The sequence below is a fragment of the Haliotis rubra genome, unplaced genomic scaffold (genome assembly GCF_003918875.1).
Source record: "Haliotis rubra isolate DU_JTF1 unplaced genomic scaffold, ASM391887v1 Scf49, whole genome shotgun sequence".
NCBI lineage: Eukaryota > Metazoa > Mollusca > Gastropoda > Lepetellida > Haliotidae > Haliotis > Haliotis rubra.
Window position 1 is genome coordinate 2,311,384 of NW_025767179.1, and position 27,643 is coordinate 2,339,026.

The window sequence follows — 27,643 nt, forward strand, 5'->3', positions numbered from 1 at the left end:
TATAACAAACAAGAAATGAGACACATTACTTATTTATGGATAACACCCTCTTTAATGTACGGTCACATTGACGTTCCAATACAGATCGTAACACCGCTGTTACAAACCATTCACATCAAGAGACTCCAACCGGCCATAAGCAGAGACCAAGGATATCGCACACCCACTGTCATAGCCACTGCCTGTCATCAACTCATCACTAAGCAAGCTTAATCCTAATATCCTTGTGTCGATTGACAGACACTGAACTAGAAGGTTAGGGTAACACCTACGGGTATAATGGAACAGTCCACTGTCTAGTGAGTAGAGTAGGGTGAGCCTGAAACAGGTTCGTTACTGTTATTTGTTGTGATTAAATGATAAGCTATCTTCTCTTCTCAAAATTGTTTTACTATCATTTACTATCGAATATAAATACAGGTTTATCACTGAGAGGTGTGATTGTGTTTATTGATTGAACCATATTTTATTCATTCAAGAAACGGATCGGGTACAAGTGATAATTACACAATTCATCTTACAACAATGTACACAAGTGATAGACATTGGCTCATATATACTCGTGCCAATAATGGTTGTCACCCACTTCAATTTTTTAATTGGAGAGGGGTGGGGGTGGGGTGTGGGTGTGGGGGTTGGGGTGGGGAGGGGGTGACAACCATTATTGGCATGAGTATATATGTACAAGTTAACTGAAAAAACGTTTGTGTGAGAGATATAGATATGTACATATTTGAAAACATACTGCTTTCAGTAATTGAGAGGCCTGCATTGCCATCTAACATAATATTATTGTTCTATTTTTAGCAATATTTTCTAAAGATTTTAACAGTTTATGTCTAAATAGTAGATTATGGACGGTTACTGCTGATGGAATATAAGATGATGTTGGGTACTCACTGTTTCATAATACAGTGAACTGGAAGATGCATATCTTGTAAGACCAATATCTATGCGAGCTGCTTCAAGTTGGAGTTGTTCTTATTTAAACATCCATCCCATACCTCACATGCGTACTCAAAAAGTGGCCTTATAAATACAGTATATATTTTTGCCAATGTTGTTCTATTTAGTAGTAACTTTAATTTCCGAAATGCTCCAATCATTCCAGATGTCTTTTTGACAATGTTTTCAATTTGATGGTGCCAACTCCAGTTAGACGAGAAGGTTTACAAGCAGGGTTGAAGGGGGTGGAAAGCATTACTTTTCTAACGAATACTGATCATTAATTGAGAAATACCATCTGTATGAACTTCCTACTTTTAACTGAGACTTTGAGGTGTTCGAGTGGACGGATATAGAATTTGAAATTAAAGAATAAACGCATTAAACATCTCACTGTGTGTGCACTTCATTTTCACCCGTTTTCTCGAGAGTTTCAATTGTCATCAAATAAACCTTCAGGACAAAGAGTGGCGGGGGGGGGAGCAAGATTGGATGAACATTTTTATTAGGCCATAGTCCGTGAGGTTTTAAACGTGTATTATTACTTAACAATTTGGACAGAGTGATATATTTACAAAATGACCCAATGCAAATTCACTAGCTAGTCGGGCTAGATGAAATGAAAATTTCAAATGCAGACAGTACGTGCTTGCTTGGTAGTTAAGGCTCCATGTCCTAAATTGGTTAAATTAGAAATCGGGATAAAGGACAGGAACAAGAGCATATTTTGACAAGCGTAAGGTGGTCTGTAACCTCGCTCATCGTCATGAGAAATCAATTTCAATGAAAGCACAACATGCGCGCGACTGCGAATAGAATAAGTTACTTTATATAACCAACACACAGCTAGTGTTATTTGCATCCTAACTAAGGCTGTCAGGAGCTCTTGAGGAACCAATCAAATAACAGTATTCCCTCTCTCCTCGCACCTGCGATCGACGGAAACTATACGTAAAGATGTCGGTGCAGTCTTTAGTAAGTAAGAAGAAACGAAGTTTCATCGGGTTGCCGGCTCCACTTGGCTACGTACCAGGTCTTGGAAGAGGGTAATAAGCTGTTGTACTTCTGACTTGCTTTCTGTTGTAATGTCAGTTGTATAAAACATATATTCTTTGTATGAATAGTTATTGTCCGGTAATCGATCATGTTATTAGAGAGAAAAATCGTAAGCATTCGTCACTTCAGTGTACATGTCGTGTTTTGTTAATCTTTTACCTTGTTATGTAATAAATAAAAACAGAATCAAGATTGTTTTTCATCCTTTAAACCCTTGTAAACCACTGTTAAGATGTAGATTTATCTTTCTTGTTAAGTCAATTGTTTATGTATTTATTATGTGAAAATGTTGAATCGTAATAATGCGTCATTGTCACCAAAGCATCTTTATCTTCCAGAGCAACAGGATTTACAACTCGATCTGATATTGGTCCAGCCAGAGATGCAGATGATATTCCGTATGTATTAAGTCAAGATTTGTGTGCACATGGTATAGCAATGACGACTTGTACAGGTGTATGAGTTTCCATCAACACGTTGAAGATGAATGCCAATATATTCCACTTCAAGTACTTCATGTAGATTCTACCCAATCATTTTTAGAACCCTGAATTCAGACTGGTCTGACGGAAATGTTGAATCTAGCTTAGCATGGTCAGGGTTCGCACAGATTTGAAAAGTTCTTGAATTTAACTACCATATTGTTTGCACTATTACACGCTCCTGAATATTACCCGCACCCCAGTATTGGAGTTAATCTCCACTACACAGTCCACACATAACCCGCACCTTACTATTACCCGCAACCTTTTGTGCGATTCAGTGTAAAACTAAGACCCGGTTCCTGGTTCCTTACGTCATAAAAAAAAAGAAACCAGGCTCTGTCCGAAAATCGGACGTTTGCGCTGCATTCTGAAAGATCATCGTTAATGCTGGAAGCGGCAATGTCGAATCCGAAAATGGAAATTGTCTGTGATACCCATACCGGGTGAAAAAAGTTTTTCCTGATCATTGCTTTAAAATGGGAACATGTGTGTTAAATCGTGCATGGTGAACGAAATACAGAAGGGTGCGTAGGTGCATAGAAAGGAACAAGGCATCATGTTATTGTTGTCGGAAAGAAATTGATATTGGGACTATGGGGAAAAGTGACAACCACATTAGAAACTGTGGAACTATCAGATAATCAGAGTCAATTTGCAAGCTATTGGTTTTGTGAAATAAGAAAACAAATCTCAGGGAAATGATATGAACCCAGGGAACCCAGATATGACAGAAAAGTGTGACCTTACAATTCCAACACCTCCAAAAACGACTGACCTCTACCACAACCTCTACGGGTTCGCGACGACTTGACAATTTTGTTTCAAGAAACGAAATTATGTGGACAATTCAAACTATTGTGACTCACAATTCATACAAATCAGACAGTAAGGTGGATCATTTAAAGAAAATCTAAGCTCATCAGTACTATAACAGGGTTGTAAGCTACGCAACTTATTAAAGTTAAGTGGACTAGTTGAAGTTGAGTGGAATAGGGCTTTTTAAAATTAATGATGTGATTGTTGTAAACAGTTGTTGTTTAGGTTAAGTGTTAAATTGCTTTTTATTTTTGACAGTCAAGTTTGTACTGTTTGAACTGTTGACCTGTTATGCGTGCTATGTACTAGTGATCTGAAAACCTTTGTTCTTTTAACTTTAGCAGTCAGGTGTCTACCGTGATTGATGTTTTCACATATGAAGTTTTGTGTAATATTTTTGGTACAATTTGAAAGAAAGCATTGCTTGAAAACACCTCATATGTCTATGAAAAGTCCTTGAAAAGCACTTGAATCTCATGTGCTCTATTCTGTATGAACCTTGATGATTACACTCTAATCTTGCTAATAAGTGCATATTGCAAAGGAAAAGATTTATTCACAAGCACTTCTGTGAAAACCCTGTCCATTAGACCATTTAGGATACTGATCTTACTTCTTTATTGATGTTAAATATGGAGTAAAAGTTTCTACAGTAGTAACATGTACAGCAATATATTAATAAAGGCAGACAAATTAACATTCAACACGTAACAAATGTATTGTAAAATTGAACATCATCAATGCAGCTTGACTTTTGTCACTTCTCTCATCACATGCTGTGACATCTTGTCCAATGCATCACGATGAGACTGAACATCTGTAGAATTATAGGGTAGCCTAATCATATTCAAAAACTTCTTTTTGTGGATGGGGGCGTGGGTAGCTCGTCGCCACACCGAAGACCCGGGTTCGAATCCCCACATGGGCACAATGTGTGAAGCCCATTTCTGGTGTCCCCCGCCGTGATGTTGCTGGAATATTGCTAAAAGCGGCGTAAAACCAAACTCAGTCACTCAGTCAATGTGGATGCCAGTTTGAATACTGGTAGTGCATAATGGATGTCTTCCTGTGTGATTTTGGGTGGTCAGGCTCGCTGACTTGGTTGACAAATGTCATCAGTTCCCAATTGCGCAGATCGATGTTCATGCTGTTGATCACTGGATTGTCTGGTCAAGACTATTATTTACAGACTGCCATATAGCTGGAATATTGCTGAATGCGGCGTAAAACTAAACTCACTCACTGTGTGATTTTGTTGTGTCTCATAGAAGTTATTTAAGTATGACAGTATGACTTTTGCTTGGGTACATCAAATGAACGCATGTGCAGATTAAAAGAGATCCTCACTGATTACATCACTAAATGCGCCCTTTCATCCTGCAGAAAATTATCTTCACCATGTTGAACAAATGACACATCACTCATCTGTTCCAATATTCTATTTTATCATTGTGTCATGAAAATTGATGTAAACCTATCTCTTTTTATTGTAGAGGTTTAAACCTTTGATTCAATGTTTTCAAATTATAAACCTGAAGTCAAATCTATATTCAAACCTGTGATGTATTAATATAACACAATAGATTTATCTTCTAATTGACTGTTTATTATGAAATGGTTAGTCAAACAACAGGGTTTGGTAAACTGGACAAGTTCTATCATGGCCAGTGAACGTGTAAATATGAAACACTGTCAGCTGCTCAGCTGGCTACTGGAAAATATGAAGGCCTGAAGCCCTGTTATTTGGTTTCAACATATTTAAAAGAATGAACTGGCAGAATATTGGCTGTATTAAAATGTGAAAACATATTTCAATGTTGTTTCCTGTAGAAGCATATATGTATATATATATATATATACCAGAACAACTATGTCATCAAACATTTTCATCACATGGTAAAGTTTCAGTCTTTCATGTGCCCTTCTAAAGGATTCTTCATGTATAATTATGTTTTCAGTGAGGATCGGCATGCTCCTCCTGTAAAAAAGTCTAAGAAAGACCAGGAAGAAGATGAAGAAGAAGATTTGAACGATGCCAACTTTGATGAGGTCAGTCAGCATAGTCTCAGTTGTAAATGTTACAATGAACATGAGGATTCAAAGAGTCTTCTTGAGAGTATATTATGCTGATGATCAGAGATTGACATTATCAAACCACTATTCCATGGTGACAATCCATTAGGTTGTACCTCCATACAGCTCAGTTGACTAACTCATTCACCTGATCAGAACCACCATTACTTTCCAGTTTGCTGGCTATGGAGGTAGCCTGTGCAGTAAAGACCCTTACGACAAAGATGACGAGGAGGCAGATGCCATATATGATGCTGTTGACAAACGGATGGATGAAAAGAGAAGGGAGAGGAGAGAGGAAAAGCTTCGGGAAGAGCTGGAGAAATTCCGTCAAGAAAGACCCAAAATTCAACAACAGTTCTCTGATCTGAAGGTGATACAGTTTTGTTGGTCTCATTGGGTTTGGTGAGTGGCCATTCTTGTGCCACATGGTATCACTTGGTAACATTTGTTGTTTTTCAGACTCATTAAGAATAGCTGCAATATTGCTGGGACAACATAGAGGACTTGAAGAATAAACAATGAGCTGCGAGGAATTATGAATTATTTCTCCACAGTGACAGAATGATTGTGACATTGTTAGTCCCATGTCATTTGTGCAAGTATTGGAAGGTTATTACACACGGTCATTCCAATGTAATGTAATGTTTACCTCTGTCAATCCATATACATTCTGGTCAATGCATCAAGTATTGCTTGACTCTTGCAGTAATACATTCTCTTCCCACAGAGGTGACTTGTCATATCTTCCTACGAAACTCTGTTCTAATACAGCCCTTTCATGGTGCGAGTGTTCAGGATTCGTGATTGGTTGCAATCAGATTTAGTTGTGCAATCAGCAACATTTCAAAAGTGATCCTTCGCAAGGCCTCGGTAATATCCGTAAGCTTCGGGAAAACTAGAACCTCTTCCCCTGCGCGATGCGCAAACGTTTCTTCTAGACAGAATTCAGTCAGGTAATGCCGGATCTCGAGGACAACGGACAAGCTTGCCATTAAATGTCTTGTGTGTCACATCAACACAAATCCCCGGCAGAGAAGTTGGATATTTGTGGCCCCATTTTCACTTGCATTAGTCAAGTTGGATCTAAGTCGATGTATCACATGTTCTGATTTGATAAAAAGAAGGGAGATAATTCGTGTTGCGATTTTTTGCCGCTAGGTGATTTTACGAGAACCGGGAAATATGGCCATATTAGAACAGAGGTTCGTAGGAAGATATGACAAGTAACCTCTGTGGGAAGAGAATGGCAGTAATATGACAAAGGACATTAGTCATAGGACATTTAAGCATCTATAGCAGTTTAAGTTCTATAGCAGCTGTCCGTGGCAAAGACAGCCACTCTACTACAATGATAGAAATGGTGGTTTGTGGGTTCCTACTTTGTATTATTGTACTATTCATCAACTTGTGTTTTCAGTTTCTGATAATTTTGGTTATGAAGTCAGTAAATCGATTTCAGTGCTGTGTTAGGAAGCAATAAGGGACTATTGTTACGAACATGTGCCCCAAGTTTGTGCTTGTATCTTACAGCGAGATCTTGCTGATGTGACTGTTGATGATTGGAACAACCTGCCAGAAGTGGGCGATGCTCGGACCAAGAGGCAGAGGAACCCACGAACAGAGAAGTAAGTTCTTCACAGTCTTATAATATATGGAGAGGATTAGAAAAATGTTCTTCACAAAATGTAACACACATTGGCAGGATGAGAAGGGGAATGATTTGACAAGGTACAAAAACTACCTATGTTCAGGTTTAAGAAACACCACCTTTGATTATTTTTAATGTTATTGTGTGATTTTGTTAAAATATTAAATCCATAATGTCAGTCATAAAGGATTGAAGGCTACTTGTGACTAGCATTGATGGCATGACCGTTTTACTGATGACATGGTTGTGTTGCGTTAATGGCATGGCATTGATTTACTTATTACATGGCTGTCTTGCGCTGATGTTCTGGTTGTGTTGCTGACACGGCAGTGTTGTTGCTGACACGGCAGTGTTGTATTTATAATGTGTCACGGGTTACTGATGACATGACGATGTTGTGTTGATGCCATGACATGGGTTATTGATGACATGACAATGTTGTGTCGATGCCATGGCATGGGTTATTGATGACATGACGATGGTATGTCGATGCAATGGCATGGGTCACTGATGACATGACAATGTTGTGTTGATGCCATGACATGGGTTATTGATGACATGATGATGTTGTGTTGATGCGATGACATGGGTTATTGATGACATGATGTTGTGTCGATGCCATGACACGGGTTACTGATGACATGGCAATGTCGATGAATGCGATGTCACTGATGGCATGACATCATATTGATGACATGATGATGTTGTGTTGATGCCATGACATGGGTTATTGATGATATGACAATGTTGTGTAAAATGCGATGCAGTGGCATGGGTTACTGATGACAATAGCGATACGGGTGTCGATGCAATGGCATGGGTTGACATGAGCAATGTTGTGTTGATGCCATGACATGGGTTATTGATGACATGACAATGTTGTGTCGATGCAATGACATGGGTTATTGATGACATGACAATGTTGTGTTGATGCCATGGCATGGGTTATTGATGACATGACGATGGTATGTCGATGCATGGCATGGGGTAGTGATGACATTACGATGTTGATGCATTCTGTGTTGATGCCATGACCGGGTGATCGAATGGGTTTACTGATGACATGGGTACAATGACCCGGTTGAAGCCCATTTCTGGTGTCCCCTGCCGTGATATTGCTGGAATATTGCTACAAGCGGCGTAAAACCAAACTCAGTCAGTCAGTCAGTTATGTCGATGCAATGGCATGGGTTACTGATGACATGACGATGTTGTGTCGATGCAATGGCATGGGTCATTGATGACATGATGTTGTGTCGATGCCATGACATGGGTTACTGATGATATGACAATGTTGTGTCGATGCACCGGCATGGGTTACTGATGACATAGCGATGTTGTGTCGATGCAATGACATGGGTTATTGATGACATGACAATGTTGTGTTGATGCCATGGCATGGGTTATTGATGACATGACGATGTTATGTCGATGCAGGGGGATGGGGTAGTCTAGTGGTTAAAGCGTTGGCTCTTCACGCCGAAGACCCGGGTTCGAATCCCCACATGGGTACAATGAGTGAAGCCCATTTCTGGTGTCCCCTGCCGTGATATTGCTGGAATATTGCTACAAGCGGCGTAAAACCAAACAGTCAGTCAGTCAGTTATGTCGATGCAATGGCATGGGTTACTGATGACATGACGATGTTGTGTTGATGCAATGGCATGGGTTACTGATGACATGACGATGTTGTGTTGTTGCCATGACATTGGTTACTGATGACATGACGATGTTGTGTTGTTGCCATGACATGGGTTACTGATGACATGGCGATGTTATGTTGTTGTCATGACATGGGTTACTGATGACATGACGATGTTGAGTTGTTGCCATAACATGGGTTACTGATGACTTGACGATGTTGTGTTGTTGCCATGACATGGGTTACTGATGACATGACGATGTTGTGTTGTTGCCATGACATGGGTTACTGATGACATGGCGATGTTGTGTTGTTGCCATGACATGGGTTACTGATGACATGACGATGTTGTGTTGTTGCCATGACATGGGTTACTGATGACTTGACGATGTTGTGTTGTTGCCATGACATGGGTTACTGATGACATGAAGATGTTGTGTTGTTGCAATTGCCATGACATGGGTTACTGATGACATGTCAATGTTGCAGGTACACACCTGTCCCAGACAGTATTCTGGCCCGGGCGGCAGCCTCTACAGGGATGAATAGTGCTCTCTCAGAGAAAGAACAGGTGATTACAAGCGATATACGTCCATGGAGCAATTAAATTCTTTCTCATATCTGTTTAATGATGAATCCAACAAAGCCGGTCCAAAGATTTAAGTGGGGGTCTTTAGATTAAATAAGTAAAACAAAAGTCTCAAGAAAACTCCCATTTTTGAACACCGACTTCAGAGATAATTTCATAAAGGTATACCATGTCTGTTTCTGTAACTGAATTCAATTTGTTGAATACAGAGTCATTTGGGAGACTTATGTTTTTTGGTGTACATGAAATTGAGGTATTACTGTGACATATTATAAACAGACTTCGAGTGAGTAAAGATACTGATCGTGTTTGTTTTAGCAATATGGAGGCCTAGCCACACCGGCTGGCTTCTCCACTCCCAGCGGAGACATCGACATGAAGAAGATTGGTCAGGCCAGGAACACACTGATGGGCATCAAGCTCACACAGGTATGTTATAGTGAGTTCTTAATGATAAGGGGCATCGTGTCCTTTCTTGGCTTTCTGAAACACATTGAAAAGGAAAGGTACATTGCTCAGTAAGTAAATTGTGTGTGAGTTCGAGTTATTTCATTGGCTGATCAAGCTACCCAGACCCAGAAATGATTATCCACACCCACTTACAGGGTGTATCTAGCTCCACACCCACTTACAGGGTGTATCTAGCATGTTGTATTTGGGATTACACTTTCTTAGTAAAGTACAGATTCTAGTACTGAGGGGGTTAGGCAGCTGACATTGTGTGCTGGGCGATTAGGTGCCTGACTCTCAGGGTGTGGGTTCGAATCCCGGATGGGACATGTTGGCTATCTATCCAAGTTAGTAGTGATACACTGCTGTATGGTTTGTTTTTTTCTGACAGGTATCAGACTCTGTAGCAGGCCAGACAGTTGTTGATCCCAAAGGCTACCTGACTGACCTGCAGTCTATGTTACCTTCACATGGAGGAGACATCAAGTACGTCCACTCACTCTGTTACTGGAGTACACATGTGGCAGACTCTCCACCTGGTATACATACCTGGCAGACACACTCACAGGCATACCTGGCAGACACACTCACAGACACACACCTGCCAGACACACTCACAGACACACACCTGGCAGACACACTGACACACCTGGCAGACACACTCGCACTCACATACATATCTGGCAGACACACTGACACCTGGCAGACACACTCACAGACACACACCTGGCAGACATCCAGCAGACACAGACACCTGGCAGACACACTGACTCACCTGGCAGACATCCGGCAGACACACCTGGCAGATACACACCTGGCAGACACACTCACAGACACACACCTGGCAGACACACTGACTCACCTGGCAGACACCCTGACAGACATCCGGCAGACACACAGACACACCTGGCAGACACACAGACACACCTGGCAGACACAGACACCTGGCAGACACGCTGGCAGACACGCGGCAGACACACTGACTCACCTGGCAGACACACTCACACTCATAGACATATCTGGCAGACACACTCACAAGCACACCTGGCAGACACACTCACAGATATCTGGCAGACACTCAGACACCTGGCAGACACACTGACAGACGCTCTTGTCCTACACACCGTACCTGTCACACCTACATACATATCTTTACTGAATTGTTTTGCAGACTCCTAGAATAGGAAACACTGATGCCTCAATCACTGACAAGCCTTAATATATCCATGAAAATCCGGGTTGTCTCCAGTTTTTCATAAGGCTTGCTGTCATTGCCATCCCAACACAATAGATTGATGTTCATGTAGCCAGTTACCTTCTTGTCTGCTTCAGACTCGATTATTTACAGATTGCTGGCATACAGCTGGGAAACCACTAAGTCAGGTGATAATCACAAGCAATCAAGCAGTCAATATGACATACTAGTATCCACACGAGAATCTAACAATGCCAACATCATGTAGAATTAAGCCATGTTTTCAATGCTTCAGCGATGTGAAGAAAGCCCGACTGCTGCTGAAGTCAGTGAGGGAGACCAACCCCAAACACCCCCCAGGTGAGGATGACTGTGTACTGTCTGTTCTGCACCATCTTTCAGCATCTCTTAAATATTAAAAAAATTGTCAGCGTTTTTATTCTGAATCTTATACATGCTGAGGGATTTTACCATTGTGTGTTAGTTGGAGTGGGGTCAAATGAGCATTGATGAGACTGCCAACATGTCTGTTTCAGCGTGGATCGCGTCTGCTCGTCTGGAGGAGGTGACAGGCAAGGTGCAGGCAGCCAGGAACCTCATCATGAAGGGATGTGAAGAGTGTCCAAAGAGTGAGGATGCCTGGCTAGAGGCTGCAAGACTCATGGTAACATAGCTTTCTGTGCATTATAATAGTTTCATCCAACGATAATTGTTATTTTCTTATATTCAGTTTTCCATGGAATTAAATTTCATATTAAATGTGGCAAAGAATATTTGAAAGTCTGAAGTAATGTGTTTGTGTACCTGTCAGCCCGGGGACCAGGCCAAGGCCGTGGTGGCGCAGGCTGTCCGGCATCTCCCCAGCTCAGTCAGGGTGTGGATCAAAGCTGCAGACTTGGAGCTGGAGCTGAAGGCAAGGAAGAGAGTGTTCAGAAAGGGTAAGGCCAATATCCAGAACATTATTGCAAATGGGTAACAGGCATGACAAGGAAATTGCATCAATTCATGAACCTAGTAGAATTGTAGGATCCGAGTATTCCCTGGAGTAGAATAACATGTAGGATCCAAGTATTAACTTGGATCCTTCTTGTTTATCTACTCCAGTGAATACTTGGATCCTACCTGTTATTCTACTCCAGGGAATACTTGGACCCTACATGTTATTCTACTCCAGGGAACACTTGGATCCTACATGTTATTTTACTCCAGCAGGGAATACTTGGATCCTACCTGTTATTCTACTCCAGGGAATACTTGGATCCTACATGTTATTCTACTCCAGGGAATACTTGGATCCTACATGTTATTCTACTCCAGGGAGTACTTAGATCCTTATTGTTTATCTACTCCAGGGAACACTTGGATCCTACATGTTATTCTACTCTAGGGAATACTTGGATCCTACATGTTATTCTACTCCAGCAGGGAACACTTGGATCCTACATGTTATTCTACTCCAGGGAATACTTGGATCCTACATGTTATTTTACTCCAGCAGGGAACACTTGGATCCTACCTGTTATTCTACCCAGGAATACTTGATCCTACATGTTATTCTACTCCAAGGAACACTTGGGATCCTACATGTTATTTCTACTCCAGGAATACTTGGATCCCACATGTTATTCTACTCCAGGGAATACTTTGATCCTACATGTTATTCTACTCATGGAACACTTGATCCTACATGTTATTCTACTCAGGAATACTTGGATCCTACCTGTTATTCTACTCAAGCAGGGAATACTTGATCCTACATGTTATTCTCTACTCCAGGAACACTTGGATCCTACATGTTATTCTTTCAGAGGGAATACTTGATCCTACATGTTATTCTACTCCAGGAATACTTAGATCCTTTGTTTCTGTCTCAGGGAATACTTTGGATCCCACATGCTATTCTACTCCATCTATACTTTGATCCTCCATGTTATTCCTCACTCAAGAGAATACTTGGATCCTACATGCTATTATTCTACTCCAGGGAATACTTGGATCCTACATGTTAGTTAACTCCAGAGAATACTTGAATCCTACATGTTAGTTTACTCCAGGGAATACTTGAATAACATGTAGGATCCAAGTATTCCCTGGAATAAAATAACATGTAGGATACAAGTATTCCCTGGAGTAGAATAACATGAAGGATCCAAGTATTCCCTGGAGTAGAATAACATGAAGGATCCAAGTATTCCCTGGAGTAGAATAACATGAAGGATCTAAGTATTCCCTGGAGTGGAATAGCATGTAGGATCCAAGTATTCCCTGGAGTAGAATAACATGAAGGATCTAAGTATTCCCTGGAGTAGAATAGCATGTAGGATCCAAGTATTCCCTGGAGTAGAATAACATGTAGGATCCAAGTATTCCCTGTATTCCCTGGAGTAGAATAACATGAAGGATCTAAGTATTCCCTGGAGTAGGATCCAAGTATTCTCTGGAGTAGAATAACATGTAGGATCCAAGTACTCCTTGGAGTGGAATAACATGTAGGATCCAAGTATTCCATGGAGTAGAATAACATGTAGGATCCAAGTATTCCTTGGAGTGGAATAACATGTTGGTTCCAAGTAGTGTGGGATTTGTAAAGCAAGGTGACAGCATAAGAGGTGGCACAGTAGTTTGTTGCATGAACAGCAATGAGACTGTGACTTAGTACCAACATGTCATAGTAACCCAGCATTGTCAACCATTCACTTGATGTCAGTCATAGGATTCTCTCACTGGTGTGTATTATTAAAATCTCTATAACTTGATTATTTACAGATTCATGTTGTTGGAATTCTGCTCAGTCTGGATGCAAACAACAAAAACACACTCTTTCACATTTTGTATTGAACATGATTTTCTGGGCCAGAAATATAGCAACAGTGTTTCCCAGTTTTCAAGTTTTGCATGTTTCGCAGCCCTAGAGCACATCCCCAACTCGGTGCGTCTGTGGAAGCTGGCGGTGGAGCAGGAAGGCGAGGAGGATGCCAGGATCATGTTGAGTCGAGCCGTGGAGTGCTGCCCAACCAGTGTCGAGGTACTGTAGTCTCAAATTTATGGACAGGGTCATTATGTGTTTAGGGAACCGCCCTAAAATTTATGGCTAGTGGTGGGGTGATGATGATTTTAAGCATATTTTGGGGATTTTATGAATTACGACCCCCTAACTTCATGGGAACAAAACGTGTCCCCCTTAACAGGGAAGATTGGGGTGGTGGGAAGTAGCCAGGTGGTTAAAGCATTCGCTCGCCTCACTCACTCACTCACTCACTCACTCACTCAGGGTAGCACAGTTGTTGAACTAGACACTCATCACAATGGCCAATGTATTGAGTCCGCAATCAGGATAACAACTCATATTACTCCAATATGTAAGAAGGTCAAAGTACGTTTTTTTCACTATGGTATGTCATGGATGGAAAAACATTGGTGTTAATAATTGAATTACAGTTTGTGAGAATTTCTCACATATATCTTAAACTGTGTTTTATGATCAGTGTTTATGAAAGTGTGAGATTCTCTCTGATTATAACACTTGGTCATTGTTGATTTGTCAATATCAGGCTGTACAATAGGGATTTACCAAGTTAGTCTTCTTCAACATTAATATGATCGACTGTTGTATGACCTTGTACAAATCACTAACACACAACTTTCTCTCATGGCTCATGTAACATTGTCACAGCTATGGCTGGCATTGGCAAGACTGGAGACGTATGAGAACGCCCGAAAGGTGTTAAACAAGGCTCGCGAGAACATCCCGACAGACCGGCAGATCTGGGTTACAGCTGCCAAGCTTGAAGAAGCCCATGGGAACGACCACATGGTGGAGAAGATTGTGGAGAGAGGTGAGCTGTTTCCCACTGTTATATAAAATGTTACAGTGCTGTGATATCCACATGGTGGCGACAGGTGTCACTGTAGCCAGTAACTGGGTGTGAGTCTATATTGGTCACTGCAGTGATATTGTTATGTGGGACCAGGGTAGATATGAGACTTTATTACCCACGAGGTCAACGTATGGGTAGTTGCATACTAATCTCGTACGTCACACGAGTGTCGTATCGCGTTGACCTGTGTCGTAACGACTTGACCTGAGATTCTAACGATTTGATTGGATAACCGATGACCTCTCAATTAGGTCATATTCTGACGTAACTATTTTTTCATTCATAACAAACACGTGAATTCATTCATTCTACAACTTAAATGCATTGTGGGAATGTAAACATTGCGAACGTTGCCGTGTCGCTGTTTAATTGTGAGTCAAACTGAGACATTATATCCGTCGAAAAACGTAAACGCAATGTTTCCACCAGTGATGTTAGCCCAATGAAGCAACTGCAAACCAAGAAACGGGGTGCTACGGAGTAGTTTACTGTAGGAGGCTGTATGAGGCGATGACAACTGACATGCATCGTGACGTCGGTTACCAAGGCAGTGACGTCATTACATTGTGACGTCATGCAAATATTGTATTGCTTTCGCTCAGTCAGATACCATAGGAAGGACACTCGTTTCGTATAATTTGTATGTTATGAGACCTCGTGTAGTATTCTCTATATATGACCACATATCCTATTACTGAAACTGGTCGTGGAGTTCTCAGGGGGCGGTGGGGTAGTGCTTAAAGCGTTCGTTCGTCACGCTGAAGACCCGGGTTCGATTCCCCACATGGGCACAATGTGTGAAGCCCATTTCTGGTGTCCCCCGCCGTGATATTGCTGGAATATTGCTAAAAGCGGAGTAAAACTGAACTCACTCACTCACTCACTCACTCACTCACTGAGTTCTCAGTTTTGTTGTGGTTGGTTGAGATAGATCCAACACACATACTTCAATGATGCTGTCTTCATCTGAAAATGCTTTGTCTTTCCTCCGCAGCTCTCAACTCACTTCGCTCCAACATGGTGGAGATCAACAGGGAGCACTGGCTGAAGGATGCGGAGGACTGCGAGAAGAGCGGCAGCATCAACACCTGCCAGGCCATCGTGTGAGTCTCCATCATCATCACCATCACGGCACTGTCAATACTCCACATTTGTTTGAGAGGCATTTTAGAAGTTATAAAGATGAAGGAAAACGAACTTATGTGGACTTCTATAGTCATCTAGTCAACTAGTCAACTGACTATCCATAGAACTTGGTTATCCTTTCCTTAATACTTCACATGTTTGTAACGCTGCATTTCAGCTTCATACATGAATAGACCCGTGAGGGTCTGGCTTAGAGTGAATCTTCAGTAAGCCATGCTTGTCGTAAGAGGCGACTAACGGGATCGGGTGGTCAGGCCTGCTGGCATGGTTGACACATGTCATCAGTTCCCAATTGAGCAGATCGATGCTCATACTGTTGATCACTGGATTGTCTGGTCCAGACTCGATTATTTACAGTCCGCTGCCATATAACTGGAATATTGCAGATTGCGGCGTAAAGCTGAACTCACTCACTCATACATGAATACATATGGCATAAATGTAGTGCAGTGGACACGGTCGGTATTAAGTCAAACAATTCCATGAGACATGTATAGTGCATGGAAATCAAATGAGCCCTTCTGTGTTTAGTGTGGTACCAACCGTTGCTTTATATTGAAGCAATGTGGAGAGAAGATGATATGAGGCTTAAGCACATAGGGCATGAGATATATTGCTCTTAGGGTAGAGTTCTCGTTGGTCAGAGTACTACCTGGATTTTGTGCCACTAGAACTAGGTTGTAACTTGTTGATTAAAACTAGTGACTACATCACAAAGAGGACATATGCTTGAGAGATGATGGGGGAATACATGCATGGAGTATTGAACCCCATACATTGTAGGACCTAACTGGAGTATGCATCTCATGGCAACAGGGTATGGCCTGGTTGATACTGTTAGTGATTCTATTAATTAGGTTCATTTTGGAGATAACCCTACACTGTTTCTCTAATGTAATTTGGAACCCAGCTTCTATGGCCTTAAGTTTCATCTCTGAAAGGGGCATGGGGGTAGCCTAGTGCTTTCAGTGTTTGCTCAACACACCAAAGACACATGTTCGATTCACATGGGTATAAAGTGTGAAGTCGATTTCTGGTCTCCCTCGCCATAATAATTCTAGAATATTGCCACATGCAGTGAAAAAAAACCCAGCATATTTTTTATTGTTGCCATGGTAACTGTGTTGCAGGCGGGCTGTGATTAGTGTTGGTATTGAGGAGGAAGACCGGAAGCACACCTGGATGGAGGATGCAGATGCCGTAAGTCTACCTGTGCTGTATTGTTCTTGCAGAATTCCATCGTAGATCCATGATCATTTTGGATGTTATAATTACTGCAACTAATACCTGACTGTGTTATTGATGAAGCTAGTTATGGCATTGTGATGACTGAGATGACCTTGGTGTTTCTCCAACAGTGTGCAGCTCATGGAGCCTACGAGTGTGCCCGAGCCATCTACGCCTATGCCCTGACAGTGTTCCCCAGCAAGAAGAGCATCTGGCTGAGTGCTGCGTACTTCGAGAAGAACCATGGAACCAGGTAGGCAAGAGCCCATCTAAACGCTCAGAATTCTAAGAATTCTTAACTTTGATCGTGAGCCAATGTGAAGAATGGCTTGAAGTTCGTAGGGCTACCTACGCTTAGAATAGCTAGCCAGTTCAATACAGCTGTGTCAGTAGAGTTGGACACAGAAAGTGGGACCCAGACAGATAAGTGGACCGACTGGGATGTTGAGTTAGTTTGAACCACAAGGCTTTTTGAGTGTCCTCACACCTTGAATAACTTGAATTACTGCTGAACAGTCAGCCACTGGTTTTGCCTTGCTCCGACAGAGTATCTGCAGGTAGCCGTGATAAAACTTGAATAAGGCTGACTGTGGTGTGACATATTCATCCTTTCTCTGTCACTGATATACTCTGTACCTGCCCTGTTGATGTACATGCTGTATCTTGTGTTTCCAGGGAGTCGCTGGAGGCACTGCTACAGAGAGCTGTGGCCCACTGCCCTAAAGCTGAAGTGCTTTGGCTCATGGGAGCCAAATCCAAGTGGATGGCGGTAAGTTTATATCTCAGTTTGTGCATGAAGAACAGGCATGTCAGCCACTGACAACCACTGTCAACCACCAACAAATACAACCAATGACTACCATCAACAAATACAACCAATGACTACCATCAACAAATACAACCAATGACAACCACCAACAAATACAACCACTGTCACCCACCAACAAATACAACCAATGACAACCATCAACAAATACAACCAATAACTTCCATCAACAAATACAACCACTGTCACCCACCAACAAATACAACCAATGACAACCATCAACAAATACAACCAATGACTACCATCAACAAATACAACCACTGTCATCCATCAACAAATACAACCAATTACAACCATCAACAAATACAACCAATGACAACCGCCAACAAATACAACCAATGACAACCACCAACAAATACAACCAATGACTACCATCAACAAATACAACCAATGACTACCATCAACAAATACAACCAATGACTACCATCAACAAATACAACCAATGACAACCATCAACAAATACAACCACTGTCATCCATCAACAAATACAAACCAATTACAACCATCAACAAATACAACCAATGACAACCGCCAACAAATACAACCAATGACAACCATCAATAAATACAACCACTGACTACCACCAACAAATACAACCACTGTCAACCACCAACAAATACAGACCGCCTCCGTGGTGTAGTGGTTAGAGTGTCCGCCTGGAGAGCGGAAGATCGCGGGTTCAATCCCAGACCATGTCATACCAAAAGACGTTAAAATATGGTACTTGTTGGTCCCTGCCTGGCGCTCGGCATTAATGGGTACAACAAGGACTGGTCGGCTCGGAGTAAGTATAATGTGTCTGAGTGGGGTATTCATGCTTCACTGCGGCATGGTATCTCGATGGTCTAGCTTTATAAAACCAGCTTAAGTCTTGGCTAGTACAAGCAGCCGCATATACACATATACACACATACACGCATGCACGTCGTCATATGAGCGAAATATTCTCAAGCACGACGTTAAACCCCATTTCACCTCACCTCACCAACAAATACAACCAATGACAACCATCAACAAAAACAACCAATGACTACCACCAACAAATACAACCAATGACAACCATCAACAAATACAACCAATGACAACCATCAACAAATACAACCAATGACAACCATCAACAAATACAACCAATGACAACCGCCAACATATACTGAAAAGTGCTGACAATGAACAAGACATTCTGTCAACTACAACATGAATTTCAAAACTTTGAAATAATTTTAAAATACTGACATAAACAAACATGGGAAGAGAAATGACACAAGATTTGAACATGATAAAGAACATTTGTGTTGTACCGTACTCCATGCAAACCTGACTGTCTGTGTTGCAGAATGATGTCCCAGCAGCCCGAAGCATCCTGGCCCTGGCTTTCCAGGCCAACCCCAACAGCGAGGAGATCTGGCTCGCTGCCGTCAAGCTGGAGAGTGAGAACAATGAGTATGAGAGAGCTCGAAGACTGCTGCAAAAAGCCCGAGCTAGTGCACCCACTGCTAGGGTACGTTTCCTGTACACCCACTCTCAAGTAGATGAAACCAAAGACTGTTTACGGAGGGACTTCATCATTGTGTAACATCTATAATCCGAGAAACTGAAATTTAGATGAGCATTTGGAAACTGCAGCTAGTTTTTAGGATTCAGAAAAAACTTTCAAATGACTTACGGTTGTTGATGATGAACTCATTCATAAGTATATGGGCATGGTCAGAAAAACATAGATCTCAACTTTGAATTTGAGAACATCATAATAGCTTCTGTACAATCTAACTCTCCCATCTGCAGGTGTTCATGAAGTCTGTGAAGCTGGAGTGGTGTCTGGGGGAGATCGAGAACGCCAAGCGCCTGCTGGACGAGGCTGTGAAACACTACGCCGACTTTGCTAAGGTAAACTCATCCTCCACCTTAATGTACATGTTACAGTTTCAGTGAGTGAGTGAGTTTGGTTTACGCTACACACAGCAATATTCCAGCTATATGGTGGCAGTCTGTAAGTAATCGAGTCTGGACCAGACAGTCCAGTGATCAACAACATGAGCGTCGATCTATGCAATTGGGATACAAAAACATGTGTCAAACAAGTCAGCGAGTCTGACCACCCAATCCCGTAAGTCACATCTTATAACAAGCATGGGTTACTGAAGATCAGTTCTAACCCAGATCTTCACGGAACTGTTACAGTTCCAAGTAGTGTGAGGGGCAGTGTGGCAGCCTTCCCAGTCAACACATATATCATATGACCAGACTTTTCTCTTGTTTGTAAACCAACTCTTATTCTGAAATCTATGCTTCATCACATTTTTCAACCAATCTGTGCAGAGTTACATCCCTTGGGCATGCAGCTTCCATTGATAATAGATTCCAAGATTTGTCCTGATTACGATTCTTGGTTTGACAACACAAAGTGTTTGCACATGGGTGTCACCAGTCTGCTGGCAGTCATCTAACATTAAGCTGACATGACATATCTGATATTATGGCATTCAGTCCTCCCCACTTATACAGTCTGAACATTCAGCCGGACTTTCACACTATCAGTCTGAGCACATTAGCATTGTTTTACACTGAATATTTTTGACATTAGTTCGTAACGTGGCCAACAGTTTGTGATGTGGCCAATAGTTTGTGATGTGGCCAACAGCTTGTGATGTGGCCAATAGTTTGTCTGTTACATGGTCAGTAGTGTGTCACCTGGCCATTAGTGTGTCACCTGGTGAATAGTGTTTCACCTAGTCAGTAGTGTTTCACCTGGCCAATAGTGTTTCACCTGGCCAGTGTGTCAGTAGTGTTCACCTGGCCATTCAGTGTGTGTCACCTGGCCATTAGTGTGTCACCTGGTGAATAGTGTTTCACCTAGTCAGTAGTGTGTCACTTGGCCAATAGTGTTTCACCAGGTCAGTAGTGTGTCACCTGGCCACTAGTTTGTCACCTGGCCAATAGTGTTTTACCTGGTCAGTAGTGTTTTACCTGGTCAGTAGTGTTTCACCTGGCCAATAGTGTATCACCTGCCCAATAGTGTTTCACTTGGTCAATGGTGTGTCGCCTGGCCACTAGTGTTTCACTTGGTCAATAGTGTGTCACCTGGCCAATAGTGTTTCATCAGGTCAGTATTATGTGACCTGGCCAATAGTGTTTCACCTGTTGATGTGATGTTGATGTTGATGAACTTGTTGTTTTAACTGTTGAAATGGTTGATGAACCTGTTGTAGCTGTTGAAATGGTTGATGAACTTGTTGTAGCTGTTGAAATGGTTGATGAACTTGTTGCTGTAGCTGATATTGTTTCTGTTGTCAGCTGTGTATGATGAAGGGGCAGATTGAGGAGCACAGAGGAAACACGGAGAGTGCCCGGGAAGCCTACAATCTGGGGGTGAGTAGCAGGAGTGTAGTGGCAGGTAGACACAGGTCAGTGTGCCGGAGAGTGTAGTGGCAGGTCAGTAGTGTGTGCCGGGAAGCCTACAATCTGGGGTAGTGAGTAGCAGGAGTGTAGTGGCAGGTAGACACAGAGGAAACATAGTGGAGAGTGCCCGGAAGCCTACAACTCTAGCTGGGTGAGTAGCAGGAGTGTAGTGGCAGGTAGACACAGAGGAAACACGGAGAGTGCCCGGGAAGCCTACAATCTCGGGGTGAGTAGCAGGAGTGTAGTGGCAGGTAGACACAGAGGAAACACGGAGAGTGCCCGGGAAGCCTACAATCTCGGGGTGAGTAGCAGGAGTGTAGTGGCAGGTAGACACAGAGGAAACACTGAGAGTGCCCGGGAAGCCTACAATCTCGGGGTGAGTAGCAGGAGTGTAGTGGCAGGTAGACACAGAGGAAACACGGAGAGTGCCCGGGAAGCCTACAATCTGAGGGGTGAGTAGCAGGAGTGTAGTGGCAGGTAGACACAGAGGAAACACAGAGAGTGCGGAGAGTGCCCGGGAAGCCTACAATCTCGGGGTGAGTAGCAGGAGTGTAGTGGCAGGTCACAGACACAGAGAAACAATCTCGGGGAGAGTGCAGGGGAAGCCTACAATCTCGGGTGAGTAGCAGTGGCGGAGAGTGCCGGGGAAGCCTACAATCTCGGGGTGAGTAGCAGGAGTGTAGTGGCAGGTAGACACAGAGGAAACACAGAGAGTGCCCGGGAAGCCTACAATCTCGGGGTGAGTAGCAGGAGTGTAGTGGCAGGTAGACACAGAGGAAACACGGAGAGTGCCCGGGAAGCCTACAATCTCGGGGTGAGTAGCAGGAGAGTAGTGGCAGGTAGACACAGAGGAAACACGGAGAGTGCCCGGGAAGCCTACAATCTCGGGGTGAGTAGCAGGAGTGTAGTGGCAGGTAGACACAGAGGAAACACGGAGAGTGCCCGGGAAGCCTACAATCTCGGGGTGAGTAGCAGGAGTGTAGTGGCAGGTAGACATGTAGCTCATGCATGTGCTGACACATTGCCCTTTGGTTCAATGTATATTACAGAAAGGTTTATTGAGTAATAACTTACGGAGTATATGGTGTCAATTTAAATGGACAGATATCATTTGGGGATCCTTGTGGTAAAACGATTTGCATGTCATGCTGAAGGTTGAGGTTCGAATCTCCACATGGATACAATGCGTGAAGCCTATAGTACTTGTATTACATCACAGCCATTGAGCATAAGGATTGGGTTTAGCTCAAAACCATTCACATGAGACGTGGAAAGTCTAAAAGTGTGACAACCAAAACTGACATAACTGGCAGCCCAACCAGGGACCAACAAGTACCATATTTTAGCATCTTTTGTATAACACGGCCGGGGATTGAACCCACAACCTTCGCTGTCCAGGCAGACGCTCTAACCACTACACCACAGAGGCGGTCCCGATGAAAAATAATTTAGACTGACACTGTTTACACCTCGAGAGCAGCTTTTTGTTCTATGCAGTGTGACATTTCACATTACATGCATCCAGAATGAATGTCACAAACTATGCTGGTCTTCAGTGTCGAGCAGTTGTCTAATCAAGATATGAACGATTATGTTTGTCTTGTTCCAGCTGAAGAAATGTCCACATTCCATCCCACTGTGGTTGTTGCTGTCTCGGCTGGAGGAGAAGACAGGGCAGCTGACGAGGGCACGGTCCATCCTGGAGAAAGCCCGGCTGAAGAACCCCAAGTGCCCGGACCTCTGGTAATTCTGCAGTTCTGTTTGTCAATTTGAAATAATTACTTAATTAACTTACTTACATAATTAATTGTCACCTGGCTAATGGTTTGTCACCTGGCCAATAGTTTGTTACGTGGCCAGTAGTTTGTCTGTCACATCACCAATGGTGTGTCACCTGGCCACTAGTTTGTACCTCATGTGGCCTTCCTGTCATTCCCTGTCTGTCTGTCTGTCTGTCAGGTTGGAGGCTGTGCGTGTGGAGATCAGAGGCGGACTGAAGAACATTGGACAGACCCTGATGGCAAAAGGTGAGCATATCCTTCGTCACTACAAACATCTTCTTCTCTTACCGGCTGCAATATTGCCGATGTGACGTTAAATCTTAACTCACTCACTCTTCTCTTACCAACTACAACAACATGTTTTCCCATTAACCCCTGGTCTTCAGTAGCCATTGAATAGGCATCATCAGTAAAAGCTTTGCTCACCTGGTGTCTTCATATAGGAGTTAAGCTTCGTGACATACCTACCTTTTCAGAGCTGTGAAAACTTGTGAAGTAGGCAAATAATGTCCTAATAATGCACACATATTCTACTACAGCCCTACAGGAGTGTCCCAACTCAGGTATCCTATGGGCAGATGCTATCTTCATGGAGCCGAGGCCCCAGAGGAAGACAAAGTCTGTGGATGCACTCCGCAAGTGTGAACACGACCCCCATGTTCTTCTAGCTGGAGGGCTTCCAGGTCAAAGTAAGTGATAGCTCTAAGTAAAACAGCTGGAGGGGCTTCCAGGTCAAAGTAAGTGATAGCTCTCGTAAACAGCTGGAGGGGCTTCCAGGTTAAAGTAAGTGATAGCTCTCGTAAACAGCTGGAGGGGCTTCCAGGTTAAAGTAAGTGATAGCTCTCGTAAACAGCTGGAGGGGCTTCCAGGTTAAAGTAAGTGATAGCTCTCATAAACAGCTGGAGGGGCTTCCAGGTTAAAAGTAAGTGATAGCTCTCATAAACAGCTGGAGGGGCTTCCAGGTTAAAGTAAGTGATAGCTCTCATAAACAGCTGGAGGGGCTTCCAGGTTAAAGTAAGTGATAGATAGCTGGAGGGGCTCAGGTTAAAAACAGCTGGAGCTGGAGGGGCTTCCAGGTTAAAGTAAGTGATAGCTCTCGTAAACAGCTGGAGGGGCTTCCAGGTTAAAGTAAGTGACAGCTCTCGTAAACAGCTGGAGGGGCTTCCAGGTTAAAGTAAGTGATAGCTCTCGTAAACAGCTGGAGGGGCTTCCAGGTTAAAGTAAGTGATAGCTCTCGTAAACAGCTGGAGGGGCTTCCAGGTTAAAGTAAGTGATAGCTCTCGTAAACAGCTGGAGGGGCTTCCAGGTTAAAGTAAGTGATAGCTCTCGTAAACAGCTGGAGGGGCTTCCAGGTTAAAGTAGGTCACATGTAGCATATGCTTATGGCACAGAACTGAATGGATAAGGTGATTCGGCTCAAGTGTACCCAGACTTCGTGGGACTTTGCTAACAAGACCTTTTACGTAAGCTCAGTTGACCTCAGATTATAGATTTTAACCTTTCTTCCGCACATGTTGATTTCCTGTATGTAGAGTCAATGAAAGTCTCTGCTTGATCTTAAATCCAGTCATTTACAACTGTTCTTTTGTTCTAATAATTGGTCCACAAAGAAATCTATAGCTCTGGCTACTGTAACACTCTGAACTAGATACAACAAACAGGGGCCAAGTCATCTAAGTTGAGTTGCAGTTAGTTGTTTTCATAGCACATGGCAGTAACCTATCATTGTGGGTTCAGCTCTTCCTTTGCAAGTAATGTCTCTTGGTTGTAGGCACCATACCCATGCTTTTGCTGGGTCTCATCAATGCAGTAACAGTCTGAGATCAGCATCACTTCAGACTGTCCTCCCACAATAAGCTGACACACTGGGATATACCCGCGTTCAACCCAACTCACTCACTCATGCAGGAGGCCATTGGCCCCTGACTGCTGTGATACATCTAGGGAAGCAGACAATGTCAAAACCTGCTTGATTTCACTTGACAGATATTTTCTTCAGTAATATTTATGTTTCTAGTAATTTGTTTAAATTATTTCAGGCTGTTCTGGACTGAACGAAAAATTGGCAAGTCACGTGATTGGTTTAATCGTACAGTAAAGATTGACCCTGACCTTGGTGATGCTTGGGCATACTTCTTCAAGTTTGAACTGATGCATGGAGATGAGGTGGGTATTTTCTACATTTGTTCTTTTCTACATCTTTACCTTAACAGTACTCAAGCTTGCCCTTTGCTATCATGAACATTTCAGAGTTTGCATGCACTAAGTGTTTTCATCACACATGATCACGTGAACAGATCAACATATTCTGAGCACTCATTGGTCCAAACACTCACTGCCTTCACTCACATTGGAACCGGAGCCTCCTCTCACTTCACCTTACCTCACCTATCTCCTCTCACTTCACCTTATACCCTATCTCCTCCACTTCACCTTCACCTCATCTAACCTCTCACTTATCTCCTCTCACTTCACCTTACCTCACCTCACCCTATCTTTCACTTCACCTTCACCTCACCCTATCTCTCTCTCACCTTCATGCTTCACTTCATGGCATGGTATCTCAGTGGGCTAGCACTATAAAACCAGCTTCAGTCTGGCCTAGTACAAGCAGCATGCACATACACATACACACGCACGCACATTGTCATATGAGCAAAATATTCTCAAGCACGACGTTAAACCCAAATTCACCTCACACACCTCTTACCTAACCTCACTTCACCTTACCTCACCCTATCTCCTCTCACTTCACCTTGCCTCACCCTATCTCCTCTCACCTAACCTCACCCTCTCCATCATTGCGTGAAAGATGCCAGCAGCTGGAACAGTCTAGTAATATCAAAGCATAGTGATGGTAAACTTTACTTCACCTTTCAGCAAAGCCAGGAGGAGGTGGCGAGACGCTGCATCCAGTCCGAGCCCCACCATGGGGAGAAGTGGTGTCAGGTGTCCAAGGACATCAGCAACTGGAGGCTCAAGACAGAAGACTTACTTCCCCTTGTTGCTAATGCCATACCTCTGCCAACATGAGACAACGAATACAAGAGTGACCTCCCTTGAGTTATAGGAAGGCCTGCCTCAACCATACGACTTTACCATGAACTGTTAAGAGATCTTGTCCTTTCCTCCAGCAAGAGAGGATAAGGAAGAGTCAGCAATATGAAATGTCTTAAGCTGTTTTATGCAGATAATTGTGCATTGTTCTTGAAAAGAAAAGACAATTGTCACTGAAGTGGTTGCAGAGTTCCATCCACATTAAGGGTGGGATTTCGATTTTCATTTGAGACACACAAAGTCACTTTTTCCAAGATTTGACTTGCATGTTGTTGATGTACCGTACAGACCAACCGACCCTACTGAACTAGGCCCTGTATCCTGGTGGCCATGGGTGAATGTCACTGGTCCAGGGCATCTTGATGTTGATCAGGGCAACATCCGTCAGAGCACTATCACTTCATCTGTAAAAATCCTGAGTCTGTAAATACACCTGGTGCATGTTTTAATTCACTGAATAGCTAACTTGCCTTGTCAATTACCTGATGAAGTGATGTATTTGTTTTCCTCTAAAAGTATTTTGTGCAGGATGCAAGGTGTCCTGCACCATGTATTGTTCCTGGGGTGTCTGTACAGTGTCATTACCAAAGACAACATTCATGGTGGTCACATCCATGATGTATTGTCCTAGACATCTGGGTCTGTTAGCTTGGATTCACTTGGAGGGTTCCAGTATATGGAGGTCTCCAGTATATGGATGGTTCCAGTATATGGAGGGTTCCAGTACATGGAGGGTTCCAGTATATGAAGGGTTCCAATATATGGGAGGGTTCCAGTATATGGAGGTCTCCAGTATATGGAGGGTTCCAGTATATGGAGGGTTCCAGTACATGGAGAGTTCCAGTATATGAAGGGTTCCAGTATATGGAGGGTTCCAGTATATGGAGGGTTCCAGTACATGGAGGGTTCCAGTATATGGAGGGTTCCAGTATATGGAGGGTTCCAGTATATGGAGGTCTCCAGTATGTGTGAATTGTACTGTTAAATGTGTTTTGTTAATGACTTCAATCATTGTAAATATTCATGAGAACTAATGAATAAATTTGTAACAAAATTTAACTGAACTGTTTCTGCAGCTGTTGTCATCAACTGTCCTGTAACAGACTTCAGACTTTAGAAATTGTCCTTATTCAGCAACTTAGTGCCATGCTTCTCCGCCATCACATGTCTGTACATCACATGTTTGATAACCATATCAGACCCTACACCACACTGGTATTTGAAATATAGAAGTTGTTTATCCATAAAATGATCTGTGTTTGATGATGGTGGTGTTTTATGCCATATTAAAGTGTACTGTCACAAAATGAAGGTAGATATTAAGCCAGCTAGTAATGTCAGTACAGGTATTTGTTTATAGTCACACAAGTAAAATACCGATCATGTATCTTTGAATCAGAACATGACAGACACAATTTATGTATGTCTTC

General features: G+C 42.7%; 1 protein-coding gene across 3 annotated transcripts; it reads left to right on the forward strand.

The window, feature by feature from the left end:
• Positions 1-1,872: 1,872 nt before the first annotated feature.
• Positions 1,873-27,272, forward strand: LOC124291323 (pre-mRNA-processing factor 6-like). 3 transcript variants are annotated; one of them, XR_006902189.1, is made up of 25 exons: positions 1,873-1,991; positions 2,340-2,399; positions 5,261-5,351; positions 5,551-5,748; positions 6,909-7,003; positions 9,158-9,239; positions 9,576-9,686; positions 10,099-10,193; positions 11,198-11,262; positions 11,439-11,566; positions 11,714-11,840; positions 13,809-13,927; positions 14,576-14,738; positions 15,775-15,883; positions 17,057-17,126; positions 17,285-17,406; positions 17,829-17,922; positions 19,313-19,477; positions 19,762-19,863; positions 21,271-21,345; positions 22,985-23,118; positions 23,335-23,402; positions 23,696-23,845; positions 25,196-25,322; positions 26,037-26,168. XR_006902189.1 is itself a non-coding variant. In XM_046728300.1 (25 exons), exons 1-25 carry the CDS (start codon positions 1,903-1,905, stop codon positions 26,187-26,189), a joined length of 2,796 nt encoding a protein of 931 aa, XP_046584256.1. In that variant the 5' UTR covers positions 1,873-1,902; the 3' UTR covers positions 26,190-27,272. The 3 variants fall into 3 exon arrangements, 1 of the variants encoding a protein (XP_046584256.1); XM_046728300.1 differs by having other exon boundaries at positions 23,696-23,849; positions 26,037-27,272; XR_006902190.1 differs by lacking the exon at positions 21,271-21,345.
• The last annotated feature ends 371 nt before the right edge of the window (positions 27,273-27,643 follow it).

Coding starts and splice junctions, on each gene's coding strand:
- LOC124291323 (XM_046728300.1), top strand. CDS start 1,903: ATGTCGGTGCAGTCTTTAGTAAGTAAGAAGAAACGAAGTTTCATCGGG. Junction 5,352..5,550: donor ACGATGCCAACTTTGATGAG/GTCAGTCAGCAT, acceptor ATTACTTTCCAG/TTTGCTGGCTATGGAGGTAG. Junction 5,749..6,908: donor AACAGTTCTCTGATCTGAAG/GTGATACAGTTT, acceptor TGTATCTTACAG/CGAGATCTTGCTGATGTGAC.